Here is a 27,476-nt window from a genome sequence, read left to right as displayed (position 1 = left end):
ACAAACCAATGATTGTTTAAGGATGTTGTCTCATTATTTAAACTTACGCTTAAAGTATTTCTTTGTCATGTATTTTCCGTGTCACAAGTCTTGTTCAGCAAAAATAACTTATATTTCTCCTTGACAGGACTGCAAGGATAACACGGATGGTCCCCAGTGCGAACTCTGCAAGCCTGGATACGACAGAGACGGCTACGGCAACTGCGTTGAATCCGATAACTTCATCAGCACCCAGCAACCTTGCAGGTCAGTTTCGATTAAAAAATATGTCTGTGGTACTTAAAATAAGTTTGGCGAGTACATATTTTCTAAGTAAATAAGCAGCCTCGAATTCTTCAAACGAGGTTTGTCGAGTGCTCCGTATTAGGCTTTCCGCTCGGATCTATCCCTGGCATTACTAGCGTCCATGAGCGAGGGTGACTATTTTCCATCGGGAGGGCCGTATGATCTCTTCTTCAACCCGTGTCAACCCAATGCTGAGTGTAGGTCTCCTCGAATGCACACCATTCTCTTCGGTCTCTTGCCTTTCTCATCCAGTCTCTACCAACTACTTTGACCAGGTCATCGGTCCACCTCGTTGGCCGTCTGCCCACGTTACGAAGTCGAGTACGAGGTCTCCACTCCAGTACTTTTGTAGTTTTCGGTATGATCGACTGCCCACAAAGGCTATACCGTATTCTAATTTCTGTATCCTAACTATTTATATTCTCAACAGGTACTTCAGGTCTTTGACATGAATCTTATTTGTGCGCCAACTTCACATCTAAAAGTTTTTTTTTAATGTTCAGATGCAATCCTGACGGCGTCGAAGTACCATGTGACGAGACTGGTACCTGCTCTTGCAAGCAGAACGTCGAAGGCGATTACTGTGACACCTGCAGACCTGGAACCTACGGGCTGGACCGAAACATCCCTCAGGGATGTCTCTCGTGTTATTGTTCCGGCGTCACCAGCGAATGTCACGAGGTAATTTTATTGGAAATCGATTAGGTGCTTTTCGATTTAGGAGGAAATTTTTTTGAAGAATCCCTTTCTCAGTTTGATATGGTTGGAATTAAATTGCTTTAAAATATTTCCACTAATCGTAATCCGATTGTCCAAAATACGCGCAGAGTTAAGGATGCAAAACACTGAAGTACCGTCTACGTATCGTGTATTTTTATTTATCTTACAGAAATTGTTTTAAGCGCTTTTTTTTTCAACTTCATCTTATCAATCGTATACAAAAAATGTATTTTGTTTCCGCTTACCGATTATTACCAATCCATCAAATAATGGAACTGCAAAAATATATTTTTATGGCAGTAAACCCTGGAAAGAAATAGCGTATATGTTTTGTATTTTATTTATTTCAGTCCTCTGATAAACTAACGTTTGAATCAAAAAATTTGTAAGGTATCAATAGTAACTTAGTAACTTCTAAGAACAGCTACAAATGGCCGCAATCTTTATGGGATATATCCGTTTTCGGAGCAAGCCATTAAGTACCGAGACAGCGCGTTGTGTCGGAGAATTATCGGTGCGCTGAGTGGTGATTAATTGTTATATTTGTATCCAGGGCGTCCACTACAGTAGAATACCGATAGCCGCACCAGTTTTCGGCGAAAACAACGGCGGCTACAGCCTCACCGACTTAAACGCAGAAAAAATATACAACGAACATTTCGTACCAGTTCCCGATAAAAGCGAGCTCATGTACATATTCTCGTACCCACCCGAAAACGAACTGTATTGGTCGTTGCCCATCTTCCCTGGTGAGTTACGCTTCACAATTGTAGACCTTATGCGATAGACAATAAACATTACTATCGTATATTGTTGTTCCGGTTCTTATGCTCTCTTATCGCGATTAACAGGTAACAGAGTGCTGTCATACGGTGGTTCGCTGTCGATAAGGCAAGAGTTCCGAAGCAACAACGACGATGCGGTCTCACAGAGCGGCGTCGACGTTGTTCTAGTCGGCAAAGACGCTTCGGTGTACTGGTCCAACCCGACTCCGATCCGATCCGGCGTGCCTCTTGTAAGTTAATCGATTTTGAATGTTATTAACGACTTATAAATTTATAATTGTAAATCGACATGCTTTAACAAAAAATTACTTCAAATAGAAAAAAAAAGATATTCCAAAACAAATTAATAATATACACTAAAAACAATAATCATCGAAATCGGTTGGCGTGATTTGAGTTATTGAGTTATTCATCTATTTGTCGCGCATGTACCTACTTAATGTAAATTTAAGACTTATATGGTTTTCTCATGGATACCATTATCAGAACTGGACTAAATTGAAATGGGACCACACGGGAAGCATCAGCTTTCTAATCAAAAAAAAAATCATCAAAATCGATTCAACCAGTCAAAAGATATGAGCTAACAAAAAAAGAAAAAATACAGTCGAATTGAGAACCTCCTCCTTTTTTGAAGTCGGTTAAAAATTTGAAAAACGATACGTCATTTCAGTGGTGAAATTGCGTTCCGTTTAACATTATTAATCTTTCGATCCGCAGAATTACCAGGTGATTTTGAGCGAAGACAACTGGTTCCTCCTGAACACGGCCACGCCGGTCACTCGAAACACTTTCATGAATGTCCTGAAGGACCTGAAGCGAGTGCTTGTTCGTGCTACTCTCGATCCCAACGTGCTGTCGACATCTATCGCTGACGTGTCCATGGACACTGCCACTATCATGTACGAACAAGATCTGCCTGTTGCAAAGGGAGTCGAAGTAAGTACCGCTAGCTTTAGTAATTTTCGATTTCCTAACCACTTTACACGTATGAAGATATTTGAATTCAAATGCCGAGCTGGTCGTTGATTGTTTTGTTATTCGTTTAGATCTGCATGTGTCCAGCCGGATACACTGGCACCAGCTGCGAGAGTTGCTCGTCTGGTTACTACAAGGACGTGTCTGGTCGGTGCCAACAGTGCTCATGTAACGGCCACGACTGTCAACTCGACGCTTACGGACAGACTATATGTAACTGCCGCCCCCCTTACACCGGCTCCGATTGTTCTACCATCGGTAAGTTCAGTAACGACCGCATTATAATAACTGATTTTTATTTAATTACTTACTTAATTTAATTGGAGGAGGTAAAATAGGAAAGCGGTCTCTGGCACTAGACCGGGAAAACGCTAGGACGAAGAAGAAGTTTGTTTAAAAAGGCAATGCACATCGTGCACTTTTCGTTCGAAGCCAGCAAGCTTAAGGCCACACACATACCAACGCCGTATTATTTTATTGTTCTACTAGTGACCCGCCCTCGCTTCGCTTCGGAAACTGTAATTTATTATTGATTTCTCCACTATTTAATGGATGTTATTATACATATAAGCCTTCCTCTTGAATCATTCTATCTATTAAAAAAACCGGATCAAAATCCGTTGCGTAGTTTTAAAAATTTAAGCATACATAGGGACAGACAGATATAGGGACAGAGAAAGCGACTTTGTTTTATACTATGTAGTGATTTAGTCTAACGAAGGTACGAAATTCTTGCACGCGAGCTGGTGCAACATTGAAAATTAGTAAAAAAATAAAATAAGAACCTTTTGCCAATAGCAGCTTGATATATTCGAAAAAAGCAAATATATTTAAAATATTTTTAACGTGATTTTAATGGAACGATCTAGGCTTAGTAATGGAACTGCATCCTACAATCAGCGATGACGGAGTTAACAGTACCGTCTATAGAAAAGTAAAGTTTATCTGCAAGTACCGCGCCCCCGAGCCCCTCACCATAAAGTTTTACCACGAGGGTCGCGAGCAATGGCCGCCTAAATACTTTAACGAGTCGAGGCTGCATAGAGACGGATGGCACGGAGAGCACGTCTGGCAAACCGTATGGGACACAAGGAAACTAGGCGAGATATACGAGTGCCATACACTCACTGAAAAAGGATTCACTCTGGGAGTGTTAACGACCAGCTTGCCGGAGCCAGGTAGACTATTGTGAACCCGAACAAACGGGTGGCTTCGTGTTTTGGTTGATCATTGCAGTCTATGAAAACATCGTCCAAGCAAAATAATTTTATCTGTATTCTTCACTCGTACCCTTCACCATTGCTTTATGTGATTTCAAAGGAGACTGTTCAGGTTGAGGGGTATATGACGTAACAAAACCGATATAATTTATTTTTTTAGAATTTGTCCGTTTATCGTCATCGAATTTATAATATTTCGCATAATGTGTATGTGGCAACATTACGTAACATAATAATATGTGTTAACCCGAAACTTGTATCATTTGTCGATGTCCAGCATTATATGTTTATTTTTAAATAAATTATTATTAAAATTGACATGTTAATATGAAGTTTATTATATAATTCTTTTAGTAACGTAATTTTATGTCTGTTTAACGACATATTTTTTGTTAGACTTCTAGAAGTAATACTATCGACCCGTGTCATCGTATTCCTTAGAGCCAATAAACAAATAGACCATCAATAATTACAGCCGGTGAGCCCTCGGTGACTACACCGCCTAATCAACCGCCGCCCGAAGTAACGGTGTTCGTGAGAATCATTGAGCCCTCGAACATAAGGGACCTGCACGTCGGTAGCAGTGTCAACTACACTTGCCAGGCTCAGAGTCGCATTACGAACAGACTCCGCATCGCGTGGTCCAAGGCCGACGGCTACTTGCCCCAAGGAAGGTCGCAGGTCGACGAAAACAGCGGTGTCTTGCTCCTCACTAACCTTCAGACATCCGATAGCGGCCAGTACATCTGTCAGACAAGCGACGGATACTCAACGGCTCAAGATGTCGTCACTCTTATAGTGCCCGGTGAGAATTCTTTTTATTTATTTATTGCTCTACCCGCTCTACCCGCTCTACTGCTGAGACCCTAGATGGGTGGACGAACTCACAATCCACCTGGTGTTAAGTGGTTACTGGAGCCCACAGACATCTACAACGTAAATGTACCACGCACCTTGAGATATAAGTTCTAAGAGTATATTTACAACGGCTGCCCCACCCTTCAAACCGAAACATATGCTTCACGGCAGAAATACGCAAGGTGATGGTACCCACCCACGCGGACTCACAAGAGGTCCTACCACCAATAATTACGCAAATCATAATGTTTAATTTATTTTAATTGTCCTAATAATAACCCCTTAAAACATAATCTCATAGTCTCGTATTAAATTGTCTCTAAAAAAAATAACTTTTCTACATTTTTACATGCTTTCTGGATTAGTTGTGCCCGATCGAATATATTACGCTAAAGGTAAGGCTATGTTAAAATAAAAAAAAAATAAAAAAATGAAATACTTAGTTACGTATTTTTTAATGATTGTTTTTTAGGTAATGATATGACCCCGCCCACGGTATCGATCCGTCCCATCACAACTGACTACTATGAAGGTGATAGGATCGAAATAGAATGCACGGTAACAGGAAACCCAGCTCCTTCTATCTCATGGCAGAGGAACTCTAGAAGACCTTTTCCGGCGTCCGCTGAATCGTTCGATGACCTCTTCATAATTGAAAGTGCACGCCAAGAGGACTCTGGAGAATACAGGTTTTTTGTTTTATTTATTGTCCTTGTAGGCAGTATGTTGTATGGTGAGTGGTTAGTGAGTGATGAGTACTTTTTTTTATTGCTTAGATCACAGGTGGGTGTTAAATTGTTACTGGAGCCCATAGACATCTACAACGTAAATGCGCCACCCGCCTTCAGATATAAGTTCAAAGGTCTCAGTATAGTTACAACGGCTGCCGCACCCTACAAACCGAAACGCATTACTGCTTCACGGCAGAAATAGGCAGAGCGGTAGTACCTACTCATACGGACTCATATATGAGGTCCTGCTACCAGTAACTGATGTCAGTGAAATATGTATAGTTGTATCTCGATGCTAATAGTGGTTACACTAGTCTATCGTATCGTGCGTTTAAGTTAGTGAATACAGTGCAATTGTCTCACCTCATATTTCAAAGCGGACGGCTCCATACAGATTGAGATGTGAATAAACTACGTCGTCCGATTTACATCAAACAAACCGTGGAAACGTTCATATTATGTAAACAATAAATAAAAGTAAAAAAATGAGTACCGTATTATTTTGACGTTACAAGTGGCAATCGCGCATTTTAATAGCGTGTCATTAGGCCTTCCACTATATGAGCTAGCGATCTGTTAAGGACACAGGACTGCGTAGGGTGTGGACAGTTCAGGGCTGATCATGACAATGTTTATTATAAACGGTTGTTGAAATTTATGCGATATCGAATTAATTTGTTTTTTTTTTTCATTTTATTCATCATCAGCCTATCGCAGCCCACTGCTGGATATAGGCCTCTCCAATTGCATGCCACTAAGCACAATCCTCGGCTTCTCTCATCCATCTCCTGCCAGCCACCCGGCACAGATCATCACAGATATTTGACTACATATAACAATAATTTATTTTTCCCTCAGTTGTATCGCTTCGAACGCAGTCAGTACAGAAGCTACTAAAGTCACGATCAATGTACGTGCAAAACCATCTTGGCCATCTCAGGAGAAGCTAACAGTGTCTCCGACATCTCTTTCAATTGACGAGGGCCAAAGTTCTAGGGCTGTCTGTACTGGCACACAAGGCGTTCCGGCCGGCTCCATTGAGTGGATCAGGTAATACAATAGGTTGTACAATAATGCTTACCTTAAGAAGAGTTTAAGTTTAATGATACGTAAAAACAACTATAAAATACTCACTTATTGACTGACTCTGTGGTGCAGTAGTTAGCGGTCCTGACTATGGCGCCTAAGGTCGCGGGTTCGATTCCCACATCGGGAAAACATTCGAGTGATGAACAGTTTTGTTTGCTCTTTCTCTGGGTCTTTATTATCAACATATTTATATATTTAAACATGTATAAGTGTCTTTAGCAGTCTCGATACCATAACACAGGGTATCCTTAATTAGGGTCGGATGACCGTCCGTGATTTGTTCCTAGTTATTGAAGTGGAACTTCTAATGCGACTTCCAACAAGGTTGCGTTAAACGCTTAACACTACCGTGGAATAGAAAGAGACAGAGCGAGAGTGAGAGCGCGGCACTCGAACGCGTGCGCGTAGTATACCTGTTACAGGCCAGCGCGCAATATTCTTCCAAAATATGTATAATTAAAAATATATATAATATAAATGTTGAAGATGTCGCATCATTTATACACAGCATTCCCTATTACAAGAGCAATCTGATTTAAGAATGAAAAATGAAGAAAACCACTATACTACACATCAAAAAAGAACTTTCAATTCATTCACGTGCACCAAGTTGCATGCGCACCGATTTCTTATTATTCCTTATTAGTTAATCAACGCTTTTTTTCAGGCAAGACAATGCTCCGTTCGTGGCAAACGTGCGGTCCGATAACGGGGTATTGTACATCGAATACGCTCGACCCGAGAACGATGGCATCTATGTCTGCCAGAGCTCATCGTCGAATGTCTCGCCGCAATCGATTATCATAACAATCATACCGACATACAGTCCTGACCCCGCCAAAGAGTCGAACATCAGCATTTCGGTCGACAGCTTGAAGGTACCGGCTGGTGGAAGCGGAAAGATCGACTGTAATCCTGACGGAACAATTCTACCTACCATCAAATGGAGCAAGGTAAAAACAAAAAAACAAAAAAAACTGCATCTACAAATGAATATGAAATTTCGAAAAGGGCACATGTCGCATATTTTGTCAAATAAGTTTTTTCATATACATGTAGTTTTGAGGCTTACCTACAGTAATTTCCAATTGATAATTAACACTAAAATATATCTCAAAAGTTAATATTTTAAATTTTACACTGCTTTAGAAAATAATCAGATTTTTTCATTTCCTGAACATTTTACATTTTCAGAGATGTGCCCTTTTTGAAATTGCATATTCAAATAAAGTTGACATTTCCACGATTACTTGAAACGATAAATTGAAATTTAACATTCGTATCGTTTTTTACTGGTGGTAGGACCTATTGTGAGTCCGCACGGGTAGGTACCACCACCCTGCCTATTTCTGCCGTGAAGCAGTAATGCGTCGGTTTAAAGGGTGGAGCAGCCGTTGTACTGAGACCTTAGAACATATATCTCAAGATGGGTGACGCATTTACGTTGTATATGTCTATGGGCTCCAATAATCACTTAACACCAGGCGGGCTGTGAGCTCGTCCACCCGTCTAAGCAATTAAAAAAATATCTGCCGTGTTTCTATTCGATTTTGCTTAAAGTCGTTGTTTGTAATTTTCCAACCAGCACGGCGGAGAATTCGGAAGCGAAACAAGCCAACGCGGCAACACTCTCATAATCAACAACGCCAAAGAGGACGATCAAGGATACTATCTGTGCGAGGGAATCGTTAACGGCGCCACCATAGCCAGCTCCTACGTCTACGTCGAGATCGAAAGTTAGTAATGCGTGTTAATCTATCGCTTGTTCGAAACTTTCGCAGCGGTAAAAGCTTTGTGCGTTTCCCACAAATTCACTTTAAAAGATCAGCGTATCTTAATTTTATTATAGCAAATTAAAATATTCATCCAATGAACGTATTAAATAAATACGACAGTTTGTTTGTTTGTTTGCTATATTGTTGTTTTTCGCATGTCTTAAAGATTAAATTAACTGAACATTAATTTTCATTATATAAATTTTTCAGATTCGGGACGTTTCGTTTTTTGTTTTATTCTCAAAATGTGCTTGTTGTGAAATTTTCGGTAGCCCTACATCTATCAAATTAAATATTGTAATGTCAGCATTTCATTGATATTTAGTTTTACATCAAAATAACTATTTAGCTTAATATAAAAAAAAAAACCTAACAAATGCTAGAATTGATCCGAATTGGCCGTAATCATTACAGGAATATGAATTGTTCGTTTAAAAATATAATATAGTGTTATACAAATACTATATTATAAAAGTTTAAAGTAAAAACTAGTTTTTGTAAAAGAATGCTAAAGTGTGAAAAAAATATATTGGCTAGGACGTCGACTGTCGGGTCTGTGGGTTTAAATTGCTTATTATAGTTTTGATTATTTTATTCACATAGGCTTCTTTAGTAAATAGTGTAATCAAAAACTTAATAATATGAGTTCTCTTTTAGGACGTGACCCTCCGCAAGTGGACATCTGGCCCCAAGGCGAGAGAGCAGTCACTCTGGGCACAGAATACGAACTCATCTGCAGAGTTCTTGGTGGAGTCCCTGAGCCTGACGTCATGTGGAGTCGAGGTGGAAGTCGACCGCTGTCCTCGTACGTCCACATCCGTCCGCAAAATACGCTCAAGTGAGTATCTGAAATATTAGCTGATATCGGAAAATATATAAATTGCATAATCAAAATAATTATGGGTGATAAATTTATAATATGTGTTTAATTCTGGTTTTTTGTTTTTTTTTTTCATTGTAACTTTTCATTTTATTTGTAATTTTGTTTCCAATAACTAATTTGGGTGCTCGGTCGCTATATGGGCTTACTGAGTGCACATATCATTGAGATTGGAATCTAGATTAGATTTGGGTATTATTTGTACGACTTAGTTAACATTATGTGAGATGATTCCCTCATCTCCTTTTTATGATCGCACCTCCCGCGATCGGAGCAGAGTTCATCCATATTATCTGGAGCCACTGCGTTCATCGACAGTTCCAGACGTTTCCAGAGATCTTTTCTGCCACGCACAATCCGGCTATAGAATGAGCTCTCCTCCACGGTGTTTCCCGAGCGCTATGACATGTCCTTCTTCAAACAAGGCTTGTGAAGAGTATTAAGCGGTAGGCAGCGGCTTTGCTCTGCCCCTGGCATTACTGAAGTCCATGGGCGACGGTAACCACTCACCATCAGGTGGACCCTATGCTCGCCTGCCTACAAGGGCAATAAAAAAAAAAACATGTAATGTACTGTAATGATTGTAATTTGTTTTGTTTGAATTTATTTCATCATCATCATCATCATTTCAGCCTATCGCCGTCCACTACTGAACATAGGCCTCTCCAATAGATTTCCAGTGCGACCGGTCCATTGCCACCTGCATCCAACGAGACCCAGCGCTTTTTACTAGGTCGTCGGTCCTGAATTTATTTATGTATCAATAAATAAAAATAAATAAATCCTTGATTCAAGGTTTGACCACGTCGACGTGAACGACGAAGGCGAATACTTCTGCACGGCTACGAACGTGGCCGGTACAGCCACGGCTCGTTCCGTCATCAAAGTGAGATCGCCGCCGGTCATCACCATCACGCCGGCGAGCTTCCTAGAGGCTCCTCTCGGTAGTTCCGTGACAGTCGAATGCAGAGCCGACGGGTATCCCCTACCAATGGTGTCCATAAAGAGTGAGTCATCAAGATTTTAGATTTATTACTAGCGGTAGGATGTCTTGTGGGCCCGCGCGGGTAGGTACCACCACCCTGCCTATTCAAATCAAATCAAATCAAATCATATTTTTTTATTCAACATAAATGAAACTACATGCTTGTTGAACGTCAATCGAACGTCGTATTCTGCCGTGAAGCAGTTATACCTTTCAGTTAGAAGGATGGGGCAGTCGTTGTACTTGTAAAGCTGAAACTAAAGAATTCATATCAATGACAAGGTAATGTGTCTTGTGAGTCTGCACGGGAATGTACCACTCTGCCTATTCTGCCGTGAAGCAATTATATATTTCAGTTTGAAGGGTGGGGCAGTAGTTGTACGTGTAAAACAAACTAAAGAACTCATGTCCATGACAAGGTAATTTAGGTAATAATAAAAAAAAGTCTCTTAAATATTCTGATCTGATTCGTGAACAGCAAGCGCTGATCTCCGCGAGCTGGTGCGGCCCACACCCAGCTTAGCAGCATTGAAGATACCGTCGATAGCTGAGCGCGACGACGGCGACTACATTTGCACGGCCACTTCTGCGGCCGGAACCATCGAGGAGCCGTTCGCGATACGCGTCAGCCGCGGAGACATTGGAGTCGAATACGAATTTGGTGAGAGCCTCAGTACGATAATACTGTCTCAGATTTGCAAACATCACAGAAATGAATAATATTATTATTCTATAAATTTATATTAAACTAGCTGTACCCGTCCGCTTCGCTGGGAATTTAAAATTAACATTATTATTTCTCACCCCCACAAAGATTCTCATCATTAATGCCCCCGCAACTAGTGTATAGAGTCCAACCCTCATATAAATATTAGCCTATCCATTAAGTACATGTATTTTCTACATGGATACCAAGTTTCAAGTCAAACGAATGCATGGTTCAGTAGTTATAACGGAACATCCGTAAAAACCACTGTAGATTTATATATTAGTGTAGATGATAACCTATCAAATATTTCATAATCGGACATTTCTAAATATTTATAACGCTGCAGTCGTGATAGTTGGAATTATTGAACCTTAAAAGTTTCTTTTATTAGTTTTTACCTATAATATTAAGGTTTACAAAGGTTAGGATGTTCTTATTTTTGTCATGAAGTAATTAATACAGGTTATCGTTTCTATACGCTCCGGTAAATACCTGACGATGAACTCTTACCCATCGACGTCATTCAAAATCAGATAAATCTTACACGTAACACGTAAAGTCACTACTCTCCCTTTAAGTTGTGATAATTTTATATAATCACTAGCTGTACCCGTCCGCTTCGCTGGGCATTTAAATGTTATCTCACCCCCACAAAGATTCTCATCATTAACGCCCCCGCAACACGCATTTAAATATTAGCCTATCCATTAAGTACATGTATTTTCTACATGGTTACAAAGTTTCAAGTCAATCGGATGGATGGTTCAGTAGTAATAACGGAACATCCGTAAAAACCACTATATATTAATATATAATCATTTGTTGGCCTATCCGATGGTAGTTCTAAGTGGCTATTTTAGCTACGCCCGGTATAATTTTACAATACATTTACGTGATACGACAGGTGGAAGCGGCGATGACGAGTTCCCCGTTGACTACAACCCGAACAACCCGACCGGGAGATCAGACACGTTGATCGCTTATGAAAACGAACCAGAAATAACCATTTTGTAAGTCGTATTTTGTATAACTTATTTATTTCGGGTGAATATCTTAATGTTTTTAGTTCGAATCCTATTTGTGAACAAAAAAGAAATATAGCGATTGTAATTGCATTAATATTAAGGATAATAATAGTAAGGGTTTGTTAACGGAATAAAATGAATAAACGTGTTTTTTTTATTGAATATTTCGAAAAGGGCACATCTCTGAAAATGTAAAATGTTCAGGAAATGAAAAAAGCTGATTATTTTGTTAAGTAGAGTAAAATTTAAAATATTAACTTTTTAGGTATATTTTAGTGTCAATTAGCAATTGAAAATAACTGGAATTATTATAAAATGGGTGTAGGTAAGCCTCAAAACTACATGTATATGAAAAAACGTATTTGACAAAATATGCGACATGTGCCCTTTTCGAAATTGCATATTCAATTGCTTTCGATAATTTTAAATGGCTTCTGCTTAAACACTCAAAAGTTAAAAAAAAAAAACACCCTGTATATAATGTTATGAAACCTATATGTAAGGTTATTAAAATAAAATGCTCCAAAAAGACGATCGCTACGGGTACCGTTCAAACACATTTTAAAATCCACAGCCTTTAATAAATGCCTAAATTAATAAATACGTGCTAAGGTTATGTATGAAATTGTTATAGCTGCAACAGCTCTGAGGGCTTCAACGCACGCTGGGACCGAGGAGACAGACAGTCACTGCAAAGAAATGCGTACCAAGTTGATTCACGTTTGATCATCCGTGGTGTAAGTAGATATGTATTATCAAAAAAATCCCTATCCCAACCGCTGTTAACTAATAGCTCAGCTCTAATCAGTATTTGTATACAAAGCCCTAGAAATAGATAGTCGATTATGATCGGCTTGCTTCGAAAACCCCGATGCTCATTAGAATGAATAATACGAAATATATCGATTAAATTCTTTTACATAACATAGGCGGAACCAAGTAACGAAAGTATAGATTGCATGATTTTCTCTTTTAAAATAGTAATTTAAATACATTGTCAATATAAAAAAATAATAGATGTTGTATTAAAAGCTCGCAAGTTACCAGCGTCCAATAATTCTTCCAACGTTCCTAGCGTTTGACGTCTTGAAGGAGGTCGCTGCATTCACTTTGTTATATTATATTATTATATCTAATATTATATCCGATAGTAAACAGGTCTCAGGTATAGTAACCGGCAAACATCGTGAGCAAATGACCTTGACTGCGCAGAACCGAATTTTAGATCACTTTGGTGCTGAGGGTGAGGCGCGACGGCAGGGGAAATCGTATCGAGCGCGTTATTGGTAGATCAGTCGAACCTTGCGTCCCGCACCGCATTCCGCATTCCGCTTGCTCCCAAAAGTACGCTTGCGTACAGTGAAAAGTCTATCGTTATTAATCGTTAAGTTATATTTTGTTATAATTGCTTGTTGACTTTGTTGCCTTTGCTATTTGTTGAGTGTTTGTTGATTTTTTATAAAAAATACACTATGCCGCGACAAACTGGTGTAGGATTCAAAAGAAAGGGTAGAAAAATTGTGTACGACGTATATTGCTTCATTATAAAACAGGGGAAGAATGATATTATGGAAAAAGTAAAACAGACTTCGGAAGCAACAAAAACATCAGTGAGTACTGTTAGGTGCATTATTAACGAAGCTAAAGGCTCTGGCTTGCTCATCGTGCTTGGGACTCCGGGTAAGAAAAGATCAGGGAAGAAGAAAGTTACCGGAATGGATAGTTTCGTTCAATCTGTTATAAAAAGATGTAATCATAATAACTACATAACAAGCAGCGAAACTCCGTACCGTAGAAAGGCTTCGAAAATTTTAAAGAAGATATACATTTTAATGGCTCGGAATGAAGTTTACGACGAATTATGAAAGAGCTAGGCTTCAGATGGAAAAAAAAACAGAAAATAATCGGAAGCTGGTAATTGAAAAAAGTAACATTCGATTACTACGAATCGAATATCTTCAAAAAATAATTAATTATAGACAAAAAAGAAGATCGAACCGACCGAGTCGTAAACTACACCGATGAGCCCTATGTCGACTTATCACGATGATGGCGACTCGGGTGATGAAAACAGTGATGATGATAATGGTCAAGATTATGATAACGAAAAAAAATTACAAATACCAGCTTCGCTTCAACTGAACGAAGACCTGGCAACAGCTCTAGTTTTGACTTAATAGAAGGAATATCTATTTTACCCCAAGATTAAATTATTATAATTATTAACCTATATTTTTTGTTGATGTTCTAATAAATATATAAATAAATACATATGTTGATTTTAATAATTTAATTGCATTATGACGCAGAGTAAATAATGTTTTTGCCCGTGAGTGTACCATGCGCAAACTTACCCCCACTACGTCAACAAATGCTCAAGAAGTTTGCCGGCTATTATAAACAGGTTTTATGAAATTGTTTTTTTTTAAAGACTTTATGACCTGGTAATTGAGACCTTTAGATCAAGTCTTATTTTTTTTATTTTATTTTTTATGAAAAATGATATTATGAAGTGAAAGGAAATGAAATGAAATGAAGATGATTAATTTGAGACGTTAATCAACTGAGATGAAATGAGATGAGATGATGTGGGATGAAATATAATCTCAGTAAAATCATTTACTAAGCCTTTTTCAGTTGACTTTTTGGAGGATCCCGTGAAGTTACGTCCAGCGGCTTTGTTTTATTTTCCCACATTTGTGAACTTTCACAGATACTAAACAGTTAATAAAACATCGTTATTACGTATTTAAACCTTAGTTCACTCCTCGCGTTCCCGCCAAAAAGTCCTATGAAATTGAAAACTAATTTTATTTTTTTCTGTAGGTGTCCAAGAGCGACTCCGGCTTGTACGTTTGTAGTTTGTACAACCGCTACACCGGAGAGGTGGTGAAGGCGAACTACACTAATCTCCAAGTCGTGACCCGACCTAAGATAACGTTGAGGCCGGCCAACCAAACGGTCCGACCTGGTCAGTCGCTCACGGTCGAGTGCCTCGTCGAAGGAGATGAAATTCTAGACGTCACTTGGAGATACGACAGGGAGCCTTCTAGGTGAGATTCAGATTTTTCAGATAACCGCACCAAGTATTTTTCTATAAAAAAGAAAAGAAAACTAATCATAAATAAATTTTCAGTACGTTAGCATTTCAACTTAACGTAAATTTTGTGTTTTATTATTATTATTATTGAAAAACGCTACTTATAAACAGTTTTTTATTTAATTACAAACCTTGTATATTTATTATGCAACGAACTCCAAAAAAAAAATTGCAAATGTTCGAAGAAATTTAATACTAGAAAGTTATGTAAACACGAAACATTCCGCTAATTACTTATCCGACGCTGCTGACCCTCTCGCTGCTTTTAGGTTCCTCAAGCATTGTCACCGTACAAGAATTCGACGAACAAACTAACCCGTAGACACAGCCCACTGAGTTTCTCGCCGGATTCTCTCAGTGGGCCGCGTTTCCGATCCGGTGGTAGATTCTGTGAAGCACTACTCTTGTTAGGGCTAGTGTTAGCAAATTTTCTCAGGTTGAGTCCATGAGCTCACCTACCCGTCTGCGCGTAGCTAGAGTTGCCTCCTAGGCTACCAGCGAACAGGTAGAAAAAAAAACCGAAACATTTTAGCACCCGTTTCGAACTAGATTATGATTCACTTTAATTTAGACAAACAAAGCAATCGGAACAATGTGTCTAACGAAGGAATATACATCATGATAGCCTTGTCGGATGAGGTGAGCCTTATAAACGTGATTTAAGGGATGAATTCGTGTCATACCTAGTTACAAAATATTGCAACCCCACACGCGCCGTGGACGCCGCGATGAGCTGTCGTCACTTCGGCTACGCGATATTCGACAATTTATTACACTATATTTAAAAAAAAAAGTTAATTAAGAGTAGTTAATGATCCGTGTGCGTGAAATAACTTAAAACGGCCCAGTCATATTAACATTTTTTAATAACTCAAATTGTAGCGTTCGCTTTTTGATGGGGCAAAATCAATAAGTCAAATTCGTTTTTAGGGTTGGTTTACGCGGTGAGAGTCTATTGAAATTGAGTGCGCGATTTTGTGCTGTTAAATCATTTAGTTTTTAATAGGTATATATAGAAGAATTACGAAGTTTATAAATGGAAAAGGTCAAAACTTCGACCGTGAATAATTGAAGGCCCTTTGAGAAACTCTTGCTAAATTAAATAAACTTTGCATCGAATGTGATTTCATAAAGGGTGATTGCTATTTGGTATGATCCTTGTGGATGAGATTTCCTAAAATTATTTCTACTTGTTTACGTTAGTATTTCTGAAAAAAAATGCTCGCCTAATAATAATAATAAGTGTGAAATAATATAGGTGAAACTCATTTGAAATTATTATTTTCCAACAATAAATGAATCTTCGATTTCCAGACGTGTCGAAATCCGTGGCCCAGTTCTGGTCTTTAACAACATCGAAGTGGAAGATGCCGGCATATACTATTGCATAGCTCGCAGCCGTTACGGAAACGACACCGCCACCGCCAATGTCATCGTAACCGGTATGTAAATGTTATTGTCGTTGTTTAGAATGTTCGAACACGCAAACTTGCACATAGTTCCAAAGAAGCACTTAGCACTTGGCTAGGTGACGTCACAGAGTCGTTTTATCGATGTCCTTCGTTGCATCATTAAATAAAGACATTAAAATGATGGCGGTAAATGATAGTATCGTTTATATTATACAATACAACGAGCGATGACGATAGACCAAAGTCTGTTAGGAATCTGCAAACAGAACGCTTGCACAGTACAATGCTCGAAATGTAAGTGCACACGTTTCTTTGCCGGCGTTATGACGTCAACACACACACGTATAAACAAAAAAAGGCTTAAACGCTTAAGGGTTGATTGCATGATGACCGTCCGTAGAAAATACCGATCGTCCGACCGTGGAATCTCACAATAACGAACAGTACGCGCATTCCGGAGCCGCCGTCCACCTGGGCTGTAACGTCTCGCAGCCCAACTTGAGGATATACTGGACTAAGGACGGTCGTCCCGTCCCGAGGTCGCGCCAGAAGACCGACGGCTCACTGTTCATCAAAGTAGCCCAGAAATCGGACAGCGGCCGTTACGAATGCTTCGTCCGAGACCAATACGGAAGGAGATCTAGCAATTACGTCAACTTGCACATCGAGGGTCAGTCCAGTATTGAGTAGCCAGCTTCAGCCTCGAGCTAGGAGCCCCTACCCTAAGCTTCATAACTCCAGGCATGCTTGAGCGATTAAAATTCTAGAATTCACCATCCTAATTAATTTTTACGGAGCATTTTGATACTATAGAAAACGGTGAAGGGCTTAGTGGATACAACTCCGTTTTTTTCTTTCTTTCTTCTTATTAAATCCATTTCCTATATTTAGCTTGAATATTAAAGTTTGTTCATGAAAGTAGTGAAAGTAGCTGGATTTCAAATCACGAAACGCCAGATAAAGTATTTACGTACATACCTTGTGTTTTGAATTTTTATTGTCATTACATTTCCTGACAGATTACTGAATTGTGAACGAACGAATCTGATTTGATGAATCTATTTATTAAATTTATATGAGACTGCTGAAATTTATTATTTCTACGCAATAAATTTTACATAACGATTCAGAAATCTACAATTTGCATCAGGTTAAGGGAATGATTACAAAAAAAAAAAAACAAAAAAAAAACGTATCTCACTCAGTATTTGATGAAGTTTTTCACTCACAAAGGTATTAAATGCTCGGAGTTGGATTTCCGTTGCTCTGACAACAGCGGTTGTATTGATAAATCGTTGGTTTGCAACGGCTTCCGGGACTGTTACGATGGTAGCGACGAGGAAAACTGCCTATACAGGAATAAGAGATACTTCAAGTCGTGGCAGTCTGAAGACGAGTTGCTCCCAGTCGGTAATGTTGGGACCGGGTGTGTGGCGGTGTATGTGGGCCCTCGTTCAGTTCCGTGTTTTTGTTTTGCGTTCATATGTACAAGATTGCTTGAGCCAATGAAATATAAAAACAATCAAGAAAAGCCATTATCGTTACCGTTTAATTATGTTTCGAAATCCAAATTATAACAGTTGGACAGATAGTTTATTAAAATAATAAATTATTTATGTATGTAAAAGTATGAACTTGACTGTTGATTGTATCTACCACTGAATGGCTTTTGACGAGTCAATACACTTTTATCTTTCATAAATACTAATACAGATGTTAACGTATGGTCGTTTAGTTATTATTTTTATTACTATTGAAAATATTTTACTTTCACGGTAATCTTATCACATGTGCAACGCATACGTTTTCGTGTGGGTTCTGTCCTTTGATATCTCCTTACTTTTAGATCCGGATGAACAAAAGGATTATAAGAATATAAATAATTTCCTATGTAGTATTAATAATATAGTGTATAAATTTGATACAGGGCGTAAATAACACAAAATAAATGGTTTGGCTACATGCATGCATCTAGTTTTAGAAATTAACAATTAAGTTATTTTTGAATTTGCTTAACTTATTATTTAATCTTAAATTGCCAGTATTAGTAGTTCAAAATATTATTATGTCTTTTCAATATTAATCCCAATGACAATGACTGTTTTTGGTGATGGTTTCCCTTCTAGAAAACTTTTCGTTTAGTAGATATAGCTGGTTTAGTTGTGTGATTTACCTCGACATTAGGAGACATAAGGTCCGTGATTTCAATTTGCAACTACATCATAAGTTGATTTGTTTGATCTGAAACCAAAAAAGGGATAAAAAAACGTTGCGCCCGAAAGCAGACCCTATAGTGTTATTCTGCTGTTGAGACAGTTTAACTTAATTTTTTTTGTTTGACACTTTATAAAACACTTATTATTGAAATGATTAAAGAGCTTTTTTAATTGATTTTTTTTTATCAATAATGGAACTGTTCAAAGACGAGAATTTAAGTAAATATATTAAATCAAACAGAAATGGTTAGTTACGATACCTACTTTCAGTGGGATAATGGGAATTCAGGAAGGATCAATAAAAATATGCTACCTAAGTATATAATACGCCACCACTATTAAAGTGTTGGCGCAGACGGATAGCCATTCTTAGTTATCTATGAAAAATTAATTAATATGTCACATCTTTAATTAACCACAATATTGTCACAGTATTTTCATAACTATAAATAATAATACTATTTTTAGAGTAACTTTTAAATATTAAAACTGACAAAATTTAATATAAAGTTAAAGATAAATAACTCTGTTAAGGATAATTCTCCACGAATTAAAACAATCGCACGCTACGTTAATAAACTTGCCGAAGCTTATTTACTTTTGGGAATGTTTCAATATAATCTTAAGCACACTTGTAAATTCCTTGAAATTGAAATCACCTTTAAATTATTTCAGCAACCGGGTTTTTCCTTTAAGTTTTCTAACCGCTGTATATTTTAAGTAAACAAAGGATACAGGGAGGCAGGGATGGGTGGCAAGGATGCCCTAACATAATTAGTTAAGTTCACGTATCGATAACGTTTCCAACTGTTCAATTTTAGGAGCACGCGACGCGAATTCTGCTTCGCTGGTGTACATCGATCAGCCACGCAGAAAGTTCAGGGTCTCGGAGAACGTCGAAGTTATCTGTAAGGGAAGATCTCGAGATGTCACCTTTAAGTGGGAGCGTCCCGACACCAACTTGTACCTGGTTACTAATGTAAGTTTTATACACAATATTAAACATTTCAAACTGCAAAGAATGTATCATTGTCCAGCGGTAGGCAGCGGCTTGGCTCTGCCCCTGGCATTGCTGAAGTCCAACGGCGACGGTAACCACTCACCATCAGGTGGGCCGTATGCTCGTCTGCCTACAAGGGCTATAAAAAAAATCATATACCATGTACTGATATATAAATGTGACAAAACTTACCGCCAAAGCTTGCTCTTCTATTCTAAGATGATATCTGTAATTTTAGCTATATCTTTAGGTGAAGAGGCGGACGCTGTTTTTACAATGTATATAAGCGTGTAGATTATTTGTACGTGTGAATTTATAATATTTGATTTGTATTAAAAAACAAGTTGAATGCTGAATTTATTGCTAATTAATTTATGTACATAAATAAAACCTATGATTCGCCTCTTAATTATGTCTAAATTTTAAAGTTGTATTGCTGTAAATCTAGGGCAAATGGCTCGCGAGTAGTCTCAAGGAAACGGTGTTTTTCATGCAAACCTCACCGGAGCGTGTATCGCTATTAACGCATTATACGTAGATATATGTATATAATTCATTTTTGTCTTATGTATATGTTTATGAATATTTTTATTGCAGCCGTTCGGAGGCGGTTCTCGGCTACTGATAAACAGCGTCCAAGAGTCCGACGCCGGCGTATATCGCTGCATCGGTACAGATCCATTCGGCATCTCTTCGTACGACGATTTCGTTTTGGAGATCGAACCAGGTACTAAAATACGTATTTCAATTAGAACCTCTACTGTTTTGGCTCAATTCTCGGGTCAAAGTTAAGTTGTCAGTTGGTAAAAATGAAACCTTGTCATACGTCGAGTCCGTATCTGTCGCTGTTTCATAGCTATGTCACGTGAAAACAATTGACGCCAGAAAGTTGATACGTTTTTAAGAAATGATTGAAAGATTGCGGAAAAGGAAAAATATTGCGGTAGGCAGCGGCCTGGCTGTGCCCCTGGCAATGCTGAAGTCCGTGGGCAACGGTAACCACTCACCATCAGGTGGGCCGTATGCTCGTATACCTCCTACAATAGCAATAAAAAAAAGCTTAATAAATGTACAGTGTAAAACAATAGCAATTTTTGACAAAATTACACAAATAAATTAAAATAAACATTGTGATATTTATATACGATAAAGTATCTTAATTTGTAAGTTTTTCTGGCTGCTTTATTTTTCATTAAAATCACACATACACGTGTACTCTAGGCTAACTTTGTCAATGGCTTGCAATTGGATAGGACTATGTCTATCAGTGGCCACAGGCTAATTATGATGATGACGATCCTAAAATCGTCGGAAATTATGATTTAACCAATATAATACTTTAGGCAATAAGTCGTTAGTGCGTGAATACTTAAACTATGTCATTATATTGAGGAAAATGGTCTCTAGGTTCTGGCAACGCCGTCTATCCCGGCAACAGAGACCTGCCCGTCACCCATTACTCAGCTCGGCTTCGCGAGGCCGTCGACATGCCCTGCAACCACGACTTAAACGAGCCAGTCATTATCGAATGGAAACGAGAATATTCGCCGCTTCCCGCTGAAGTTCGAAGCAATCAGGTATAACGCAAATTCATTCGAAGCCGCATTTTATTATTCATTAAATTACATGACAAATGTTCACGAATGACTTCTACGGTGAAGGAATAACACCGTGTAAAAAAATCAAACCCGAAATTTTCTCTGGTCACCAATTAACGCCATATGGGCCGTGATCTCGTCAGCCCACTTTAGAAACAAAAACGTATTTGGGAAGAAATAACTTCTGGAACTAAGTTTTCTTATTCCATTCGTCCCAAGGCCCACCTTGAGCCAAGGTATATCGCGTCTTGTCATTCAAGACAGCGTTCGTCCAGTTTTGTTTTTAGTCTACCAGCCCCAAATCTTCTTTAACATAGCGGTCCTATTCAATGTTTTCTTTTTTCTTCAAAGCCAATCCTACACTTGGAAAGCGTGACAGAAGCGGATGCCGGCATCTACGTCTGCCGCGTCAGCAACCAAGAAGTAACAGTTACAGCGAAGGCGATCCTTAGGGTAATTGGTGTGGTTCCACTCTTCAAAGGCAAGAGTTGGTTATCACTTCCACCTCTGAAAGACGCCTACAGACAATTCGACATTGAAGTCTACTTCAAACCCACCGGTGAGTGTCTTAATGAAGTTATTTATAGGATGAAATACGAACGAAATTACCAATAGTGCATATGAAAATTATGATTATGGTGCCTTAAAAAACGAATGTTAATAAGTTTTTAATAAATCGCAGATCTGAACGGCCTGATCCTGTACAACAGCCAAAATCAGGGTAGAACCGGTGACTACATCGGTCTGAGGTTGTTGGATGGAGTACCAGAGTTCATATTCGACGCTGGTGCCGAACCCGTTATCGTCAAAGGCGATAGACCATTGCAATTGAACGTCTGGCATTCAATAAGAGTCAGCAGGACCGATTCGAAGGGTAAGAGTTGAGAGACATTTGAAAATTTGTTTGGTTTGAAAGGAAAACGTTTCAGTTCGAGCTTAGGGACGTATTTATTAGCCACGCTACTCGATAGCAGTGTTTTTAAACGACATTTAGAAGTTTCCACTTGGCTCGTAAACATCAGGATTAGGTATATGTTTTGTGTTCCTTTTTTAAATATTAAGTAGTAATATTGACTTCGTCGATAACAGTGACAATGGACGTCGACGATACGGGACCGTTCATAACTGATTCGGAAGAGCCTTGGTCGGCCGTGCTGGAACTCAACCAGCCAATGTACATTGGAGGAGTTCCTGATATTGACCAACTACCAGCTGGACTTGCAGGATCCGATGGGTAGGTTCAACGATTTAATGACGAATCCTTAACAACCATACCGCTATTTAAAGAGGCATCTATAAATTGATAGTGCAGTACGGATATTGCAACTTCCACGGACTTTGCTTCACGTTCACTATCAGATGGACTTTTTTTTCTGGCCTGGGCCCAAACCTCCTACTAGGTCTTGTTGGTATGTGGGACTTCACGATCTGCAAGGTATTGGGAGCAGACCGCGGGCCCAAAGAATTTGAGGGCCCTACCCACTAATCGACTCCCCTGCACTCTTCGCCCAAGCGTCAGATCCCGGAACTATCAGTCTGACCATAACGTGGGTTTTTTATTAAGAATGTTTTATGTATTTTTGCGAGTGACAAAACGGTATTTTTAGCCCAAATCAGATATATGTACATTTTGGTTTGATCGCACATGAATTGAGACTTAAAAGGCGCGTGGTGGTGGTGGTTCACATCTTCATGTCAATAGATTCCAGTTATCCCATAACATACTTAACAATATGTTTCAATTAGATTAGATTATTTTTAAAACAGCAGAAAACTTTAAATATCTACAGGTTCATCGGATGCGTGAGCACTCTGATCCTCGGCCACGATGAGAAGAATATCATGCTCGACAGCTTGGAACAATACGGCGTCGACGAATGTCGCTCTTGCACCCCCAACCTTTGCGTCAATGACGGAATCTGTCAGGTCCGTAAACTGGAGAATATTTTTAATACTTTACATCTAGATTTTTCTATTTTTAATTAACAAGCGATCGTGGGTACTTTTTTTGTAATGTGCCCAAATATTTTCTGAGTAAGTTTAGTTCAACACACATCAAATCCATCTTCTCATTTTCTAATCAATATTATTGGGTATTTAGTAATGTGGCAACCGCTGAGTGGTTTTTAGAAAGGCGAGGTCTGAACTTATTTCACCTAAGAGATGCCTGCCCGGTTTTTCCTGCGCCTGTCTCTGAATTTTCGGGCTTGCTAGTACATAGTATACGCGGATCCTACAGTCTAATATTTTTAAGCTACTGCTGGGGTGAGAGATGCTATTATAGGTTCCACGTCAATCGTGAGAACGTCTATATTAGCAAAAGATCCTGTCAACACACTTTTTTTATTGCCGTATAGGCAGACGAGCATACGTTACTGTCGACCATGGAAATCAGCAATGCCAAGGGCAGAACTAAGCCGCTGCCTACTATTTAACTATACTGCTACATATAACTATACTGAGACCTTAGAACTCAGATGTCAATGTGGGTAATATTTCAATGTGTAATTCATATGTGGGTGACTGCATTTACTTTGTAGATGTCTTTGGGCTCCAGTACCCACTTAACATCAGGTGGGCTATGAGCTCCTCCACCCATCTAAGCAATAAAAAAAGCATATCTTTCTAATGATGATCCCTTTAACATCCCGATAGGAGGCGCGTAATGAACGCGGCTACATGTGCATCTGCGCTCCTGGCTTCGCCGGCTGGAATTGCGAGAGAACCGGGGAAGCTTGCAGAGCCGGCCTATGTGGACCTGGGAAATGCACCGAAACAGTGGACGGATACAGGTGTGCTTGTCCCATGTCTCACACAGGCAAGAAGTAAGTACGACAAATTTGAAGGTTACGTGAAAAATAACATTTAAAAGTTCGGCTTCGAAGGTTCGGCGATTGACCGAAATACAATACATTTGAGACTCTGGTCTCAAGTCTCAAGGTCGATGGCGACATTCGCGTTATCGCTTCTGCCTTGCTGCTCTTCAATTTTATTTTAAATCACATGTAACAGATCTTCAAAATAAATTTTGGATTTGGGTTATAAAAATAAAGGAAAGTTACAGCTGCCTTGTTCATATATCACATAATATGCGCCATTAGTTACGGGCATCGATCATTGATCAACGTCTTTATTTATATACTAGCGACCCGCCCTCGCTTCGCTTCGCAAACATTAAATTTTATTATTGATAGCTGAGTCCCGGGATGTTACCCGCGGTTATTGTCGTACCGTGGGTGAAGCCGCGGGGCGAAGCTAGTCTAAAAAAAGTAGCCTAAATTACTCTTTATATCATCAGCTACCTATCAGTGAAAGTCCCGTCAAAATCGGTCTAGCCGTTCCAGAGATTGCCGGAACAAACAGACAGACAGACAAAAATTGTAAAAAAAATTATTTTAGTGTATGTACCGTATATATATTCATAATAATATGCATGTAGTAAAAAGAGGCTATTTCAATATTACAAACAGACACTCCAATGTTAATATTTTAGATATGTATGTTTGTAATATATTGTATCTGAACATATCTCATTAGTCATTAGACGAATTTCTTAAAAATACAGATTTTTAATCATCCCCCCCACTTTCCCCCCTCCCCCTCTTGCAGCTGCGAGACGAAGCAACTGATCGCGTACCCAGCTTTCACGGGGAGCGCATTCCTAGCTATCAACGCTCCGCCGCCGTCCCGTTCCATGAAGATGTCGCTAAAGATCAGGGCAGCCACTCCAGTGACAGACGGCATCATCATGTACTGCGCCGAGTCGTCGCGAGGATACGGCGGTTTCACCTCACTGACCGTTCGAAATGGAAGACTTGAGTTCCGTTACGACCTCGGATCCGGTTAGTTAATTGTACCATATTCACCTCACCTGACAGGGGTGGTGCACTGTGCTATATTTACCTCACCTAAACGGGCTGGTACATTGTGCCATATTCACCTCACCTAAAAGGGCTGGTACACTGTGCCATATTTACCTCACCTAAAAGGGCTGATACACTTTGCCATATTTACCTCACTAAAAGGGCTGGTACACTGTGGCATATTTACCTCAACTAAAAGGGCTGATACACTTTGCCATATTTACCTCACTAAAAGGGCTGGTACACTGTGGCATATTTACCTCAACTAAAAGGGCTGATACACTTTGCCATATTTACCTCACTAAAAGGGCTGGTACACTGTGCCATATTTACCTGACCTAAAAGGGCTGATACACTTTGCCATATTTACCTCACTAAAAGGGCTGGTACACTGTGCCATATTTACCTCACCTAAAAGGGCTGATACACTCTGCCATATTTACCTCACTAAAAGGGCTGGTACACTGTGGCATATTTACCTCAACTAAAAGGGCGATAAACTGTGCCATATTCAGTTTAACTATAAGGTCTGGTACTACGCTAGTGGTTTTATCGACTGATGCCGTGGCGCAGTAGTTAGCGCTTTTCTTTTGTTTGCCTAAGGCAAACATTTGTGCTACGAACAGATTTACCTACGCTTAAGGCCAGATCGTAATTTGTTCGTTTTTGCATCTTTTATCTCATTTCAGTGTTCACTTAATTTTTATGCTCTGACGTTGCAGGAAGCACTCCCGTGGTGCTTACAAGTGACAGGCCATTGCCCGCGAACCAATGGATCGACATTCAGATCGCCCGCCTCGCGGATTCCGTCTCCATGAAGATCAACTTAGTACGCAGCTTCGAGAGACGTTTGGATAGACCGGCTGAAGTAAGATTCAATGTTTATATCGAAAAGGCCTCTCGATGCACCGAAACTATTTAAGCGAAATACAATTACACTTTCAAATAGTAATTATCTGTTTCACCAACGCAATGTAGCCAGCAAATAAAAAAATAAGTCAATAAAAGAATCGAAATACCTGATTGATAGAAGAAACAAATAAGTAATTACACCTAAATGATAGGAAATTGAAGTGAAAGACACCGATGAAACTAAATACAATTAATAATTTCGTAGTAATCTACGTAGTAATCTCACAAAAACATGTTTCGGATTTGTTACTCTTTGCAACTGAGGTATCAATATGAAGTACATTACATTCAAAAACGAATCACAAAGCATATACATATACGTATTCATATAAACACATACCTGTTTAAAACTTTGCAATAGAGCCGGTAACAATCATATTTATATCGTAACTGCCAATTTTATACAATAGACAGAGTCGATAACCACACGACCAATAAGTTGGTTAAGTATTCACCATAACAATAGTCAAATAGCGGAGCCTTAATTTCGAAATCTCACATTCGGTTCCTTCCACAAGTCATTTGATATGAGTGATGAATATATAAAATATATAAGTCGAAGAATGGCGGTATGAAGGGTAATCGTACAAAGAGATTGCGCAGCACGAAACCATGATAGTTCTGAGACGTCTTCACTCTTAAGTCAGGCAACGAATGTATCTTGATTCCACTCGAGCAATGACATGTCGACTCTGCCGAAGCACACCACCTGAAGTGAGCCGATGTTTGACGAGTAGTTGCGGCTCGCATCCACTAGGTGGCATGCTTTCGCGTCGTTTTTCGTGTGTCATTAGTCCCCTTCCGGTCACCGTTCTCGCCGAACCCGTCGCTTGCTACGAAGGGCTCGACGAGTAAGTTAACCCATAGACACCGCCCACTAAGTTTCTCACCGGATCTTCTCAGTGGGTCGCGTTTCCTATCCGGTAGTAGATTCTGCGAAGCACTGCTCTTGCTAGGGCCAGTGTTAGCAACACTGTAAGGCGAAGCTGAAATAGCCTCTCAAGGCTATCAGCATAGGTAGGAAAAGAAAAAGGTCCCCAAATACCGTGTAATCGTTCATAAGCGTAAGCGATGAAAACAAATAACGTATTAATTACAGAGCCTCCGGTTCGAGACTCCGATGTTCGTGGGCGGAGTCGACGATTCCACCGTGGTGGTGAACCCTAACACCGGCGTCAGCGGCGGCTTCAGCGGATGCATTAAGGATGTTAGTATACCGCAATCATTATCATGGTCCCGAATTGGTTATCTAATACACCATTATGTTTCAATTAATATCGTAAGGTAAATTTAAAGGTATGTGTATAAAAAATAATAAAGTATTAATAAATATTT

General features: G+C 39.3%; 1 protein-coding gene across 11 annotated transcripts in view; it reads left to right on the top strand.

Annotated features, from left to right (window-relative positions):
• The window catches only part of LOC114252791 (basement membrane-specific heparan sulfate proteoglycan core protein), a 203,121-nt gene that overhangs the window by 164,641 nt on the left and 11,004 nt on the right, over positions 1-27,476 (top strand). For 8 of the 11 annotated variants that reach the window (XM_028187426.2, XM_028187425.2, XM_089731410.1 and 5 more), the window contains 31 exons: positions 128-246; positions 789-966; positions 1,559-1,754; positions 1,857-2,020; positions 2,511-2,729; positions 2,840-3,026; positions 4,464-4,793; positions 5,319-5,535; positions 6,436-6,627; positions 7,334-7,619; positions 8,252-8,402; positions 9,099-9,279; positions 10,117-10,328; positions 10,785-10,967; positions 11,920-12,025; positions 12,675-12,777; positions 14,867-15,093; positions 16,455-16,582; positions 16,953-17,222; positions 17,786-17,962; positions 19,590-19,747; positions 20,366-20,495; positions 21,176-21,345; positions 21,718-21,925; positions 22,049-22,240; positions 22,456-22,600; positions 23,157-23,292; positions 24,022-24,191; positions 24,976-25,208; positions 25,952-26,097; positions 27,241-27,348. In XM_028187426.2, the coding sequence (XP_028043227.2) occupies positions 128-246; positions 789-966; positions 1,559-1,754; positions 1,857-2,020; positions 2,511-2,729; positions 2,840-3,026; positions 4,464-4,793; positions 5,319-5,535; positions 6,436-6,627; positions 7,334-7,619; positions 8,252-8,402; positions 9,099-9,279; positions 10,117-10,328; positions 10,785-10,967; positions 11,920-12,025; positions 12,675-12,777; positions 14,867-15,093; positions 16,455-16,582; positions 16,953-17,222; positions 17,786-17,962; positions 19,590-19,747; positions 20,366-20,495; positions 21,176-21,345; positions 21,718-21,925; positions 22,049-22,240; positions 22,456-22,600; positions 23,157-23,292; positions 24,022-24,191; positions 24,976-25,208; positions 25,952-26,097; positions 27,241-27,348 (5,622 nt within the window). The remainder of the gene's footprint in view (positions 1-127; positions 247-788; positions 967-1,558; positions 1,755-1,856; positions 2,021-2,510; positions 2,730-2,839; positions 3,027-4,463; positions 4,794-5,318; positions 5,536-6,435; positions 6,628-7,333; positions 7,620-8,251; positions 8,403-9,098; positions 9,280-10,116; positions 10,329-10,784; positions 10,968-11,919; positions 12,026-12,674; positions 12,778-14,866; positions 15,094-16,454; positions 16,583-16,952; positions 17,223-17,785; positions 17,963-19,589; positions 19,748-20,365; positions 20,496-21,175; positions 21,346-21,717; positions 21,926-22,048; positions 22,241-22,455; positions 22,601-23,156; positions 23,293-24,021; positions 24,192-24,975; positions 25,209-25,951; positions 26,098-27,240; positions 27,349-27,476) is intronic. The other 3 variants (XM_089731416.1, XM_089731409.1, XM_089731424.1) reach the window with 2 other exon arrangements.

The sequence above is a fragment of the Bombyx mandarina genome, chromosome 01 (assembly GCF_030267445.1).
Source record: "Bombyx mandarina strain Sakado chromosome 01, ASM3026744v2".
Lineage (NCBI taxonomy): Eukaryota > Metazoa > Arthropoda > Insecta > Lepidoptera > Bombycidae > Bombyx > Bombyx mandarina.
This window is presented reverse-complemented; position numbering and strand designations above follow the sequence as displayed.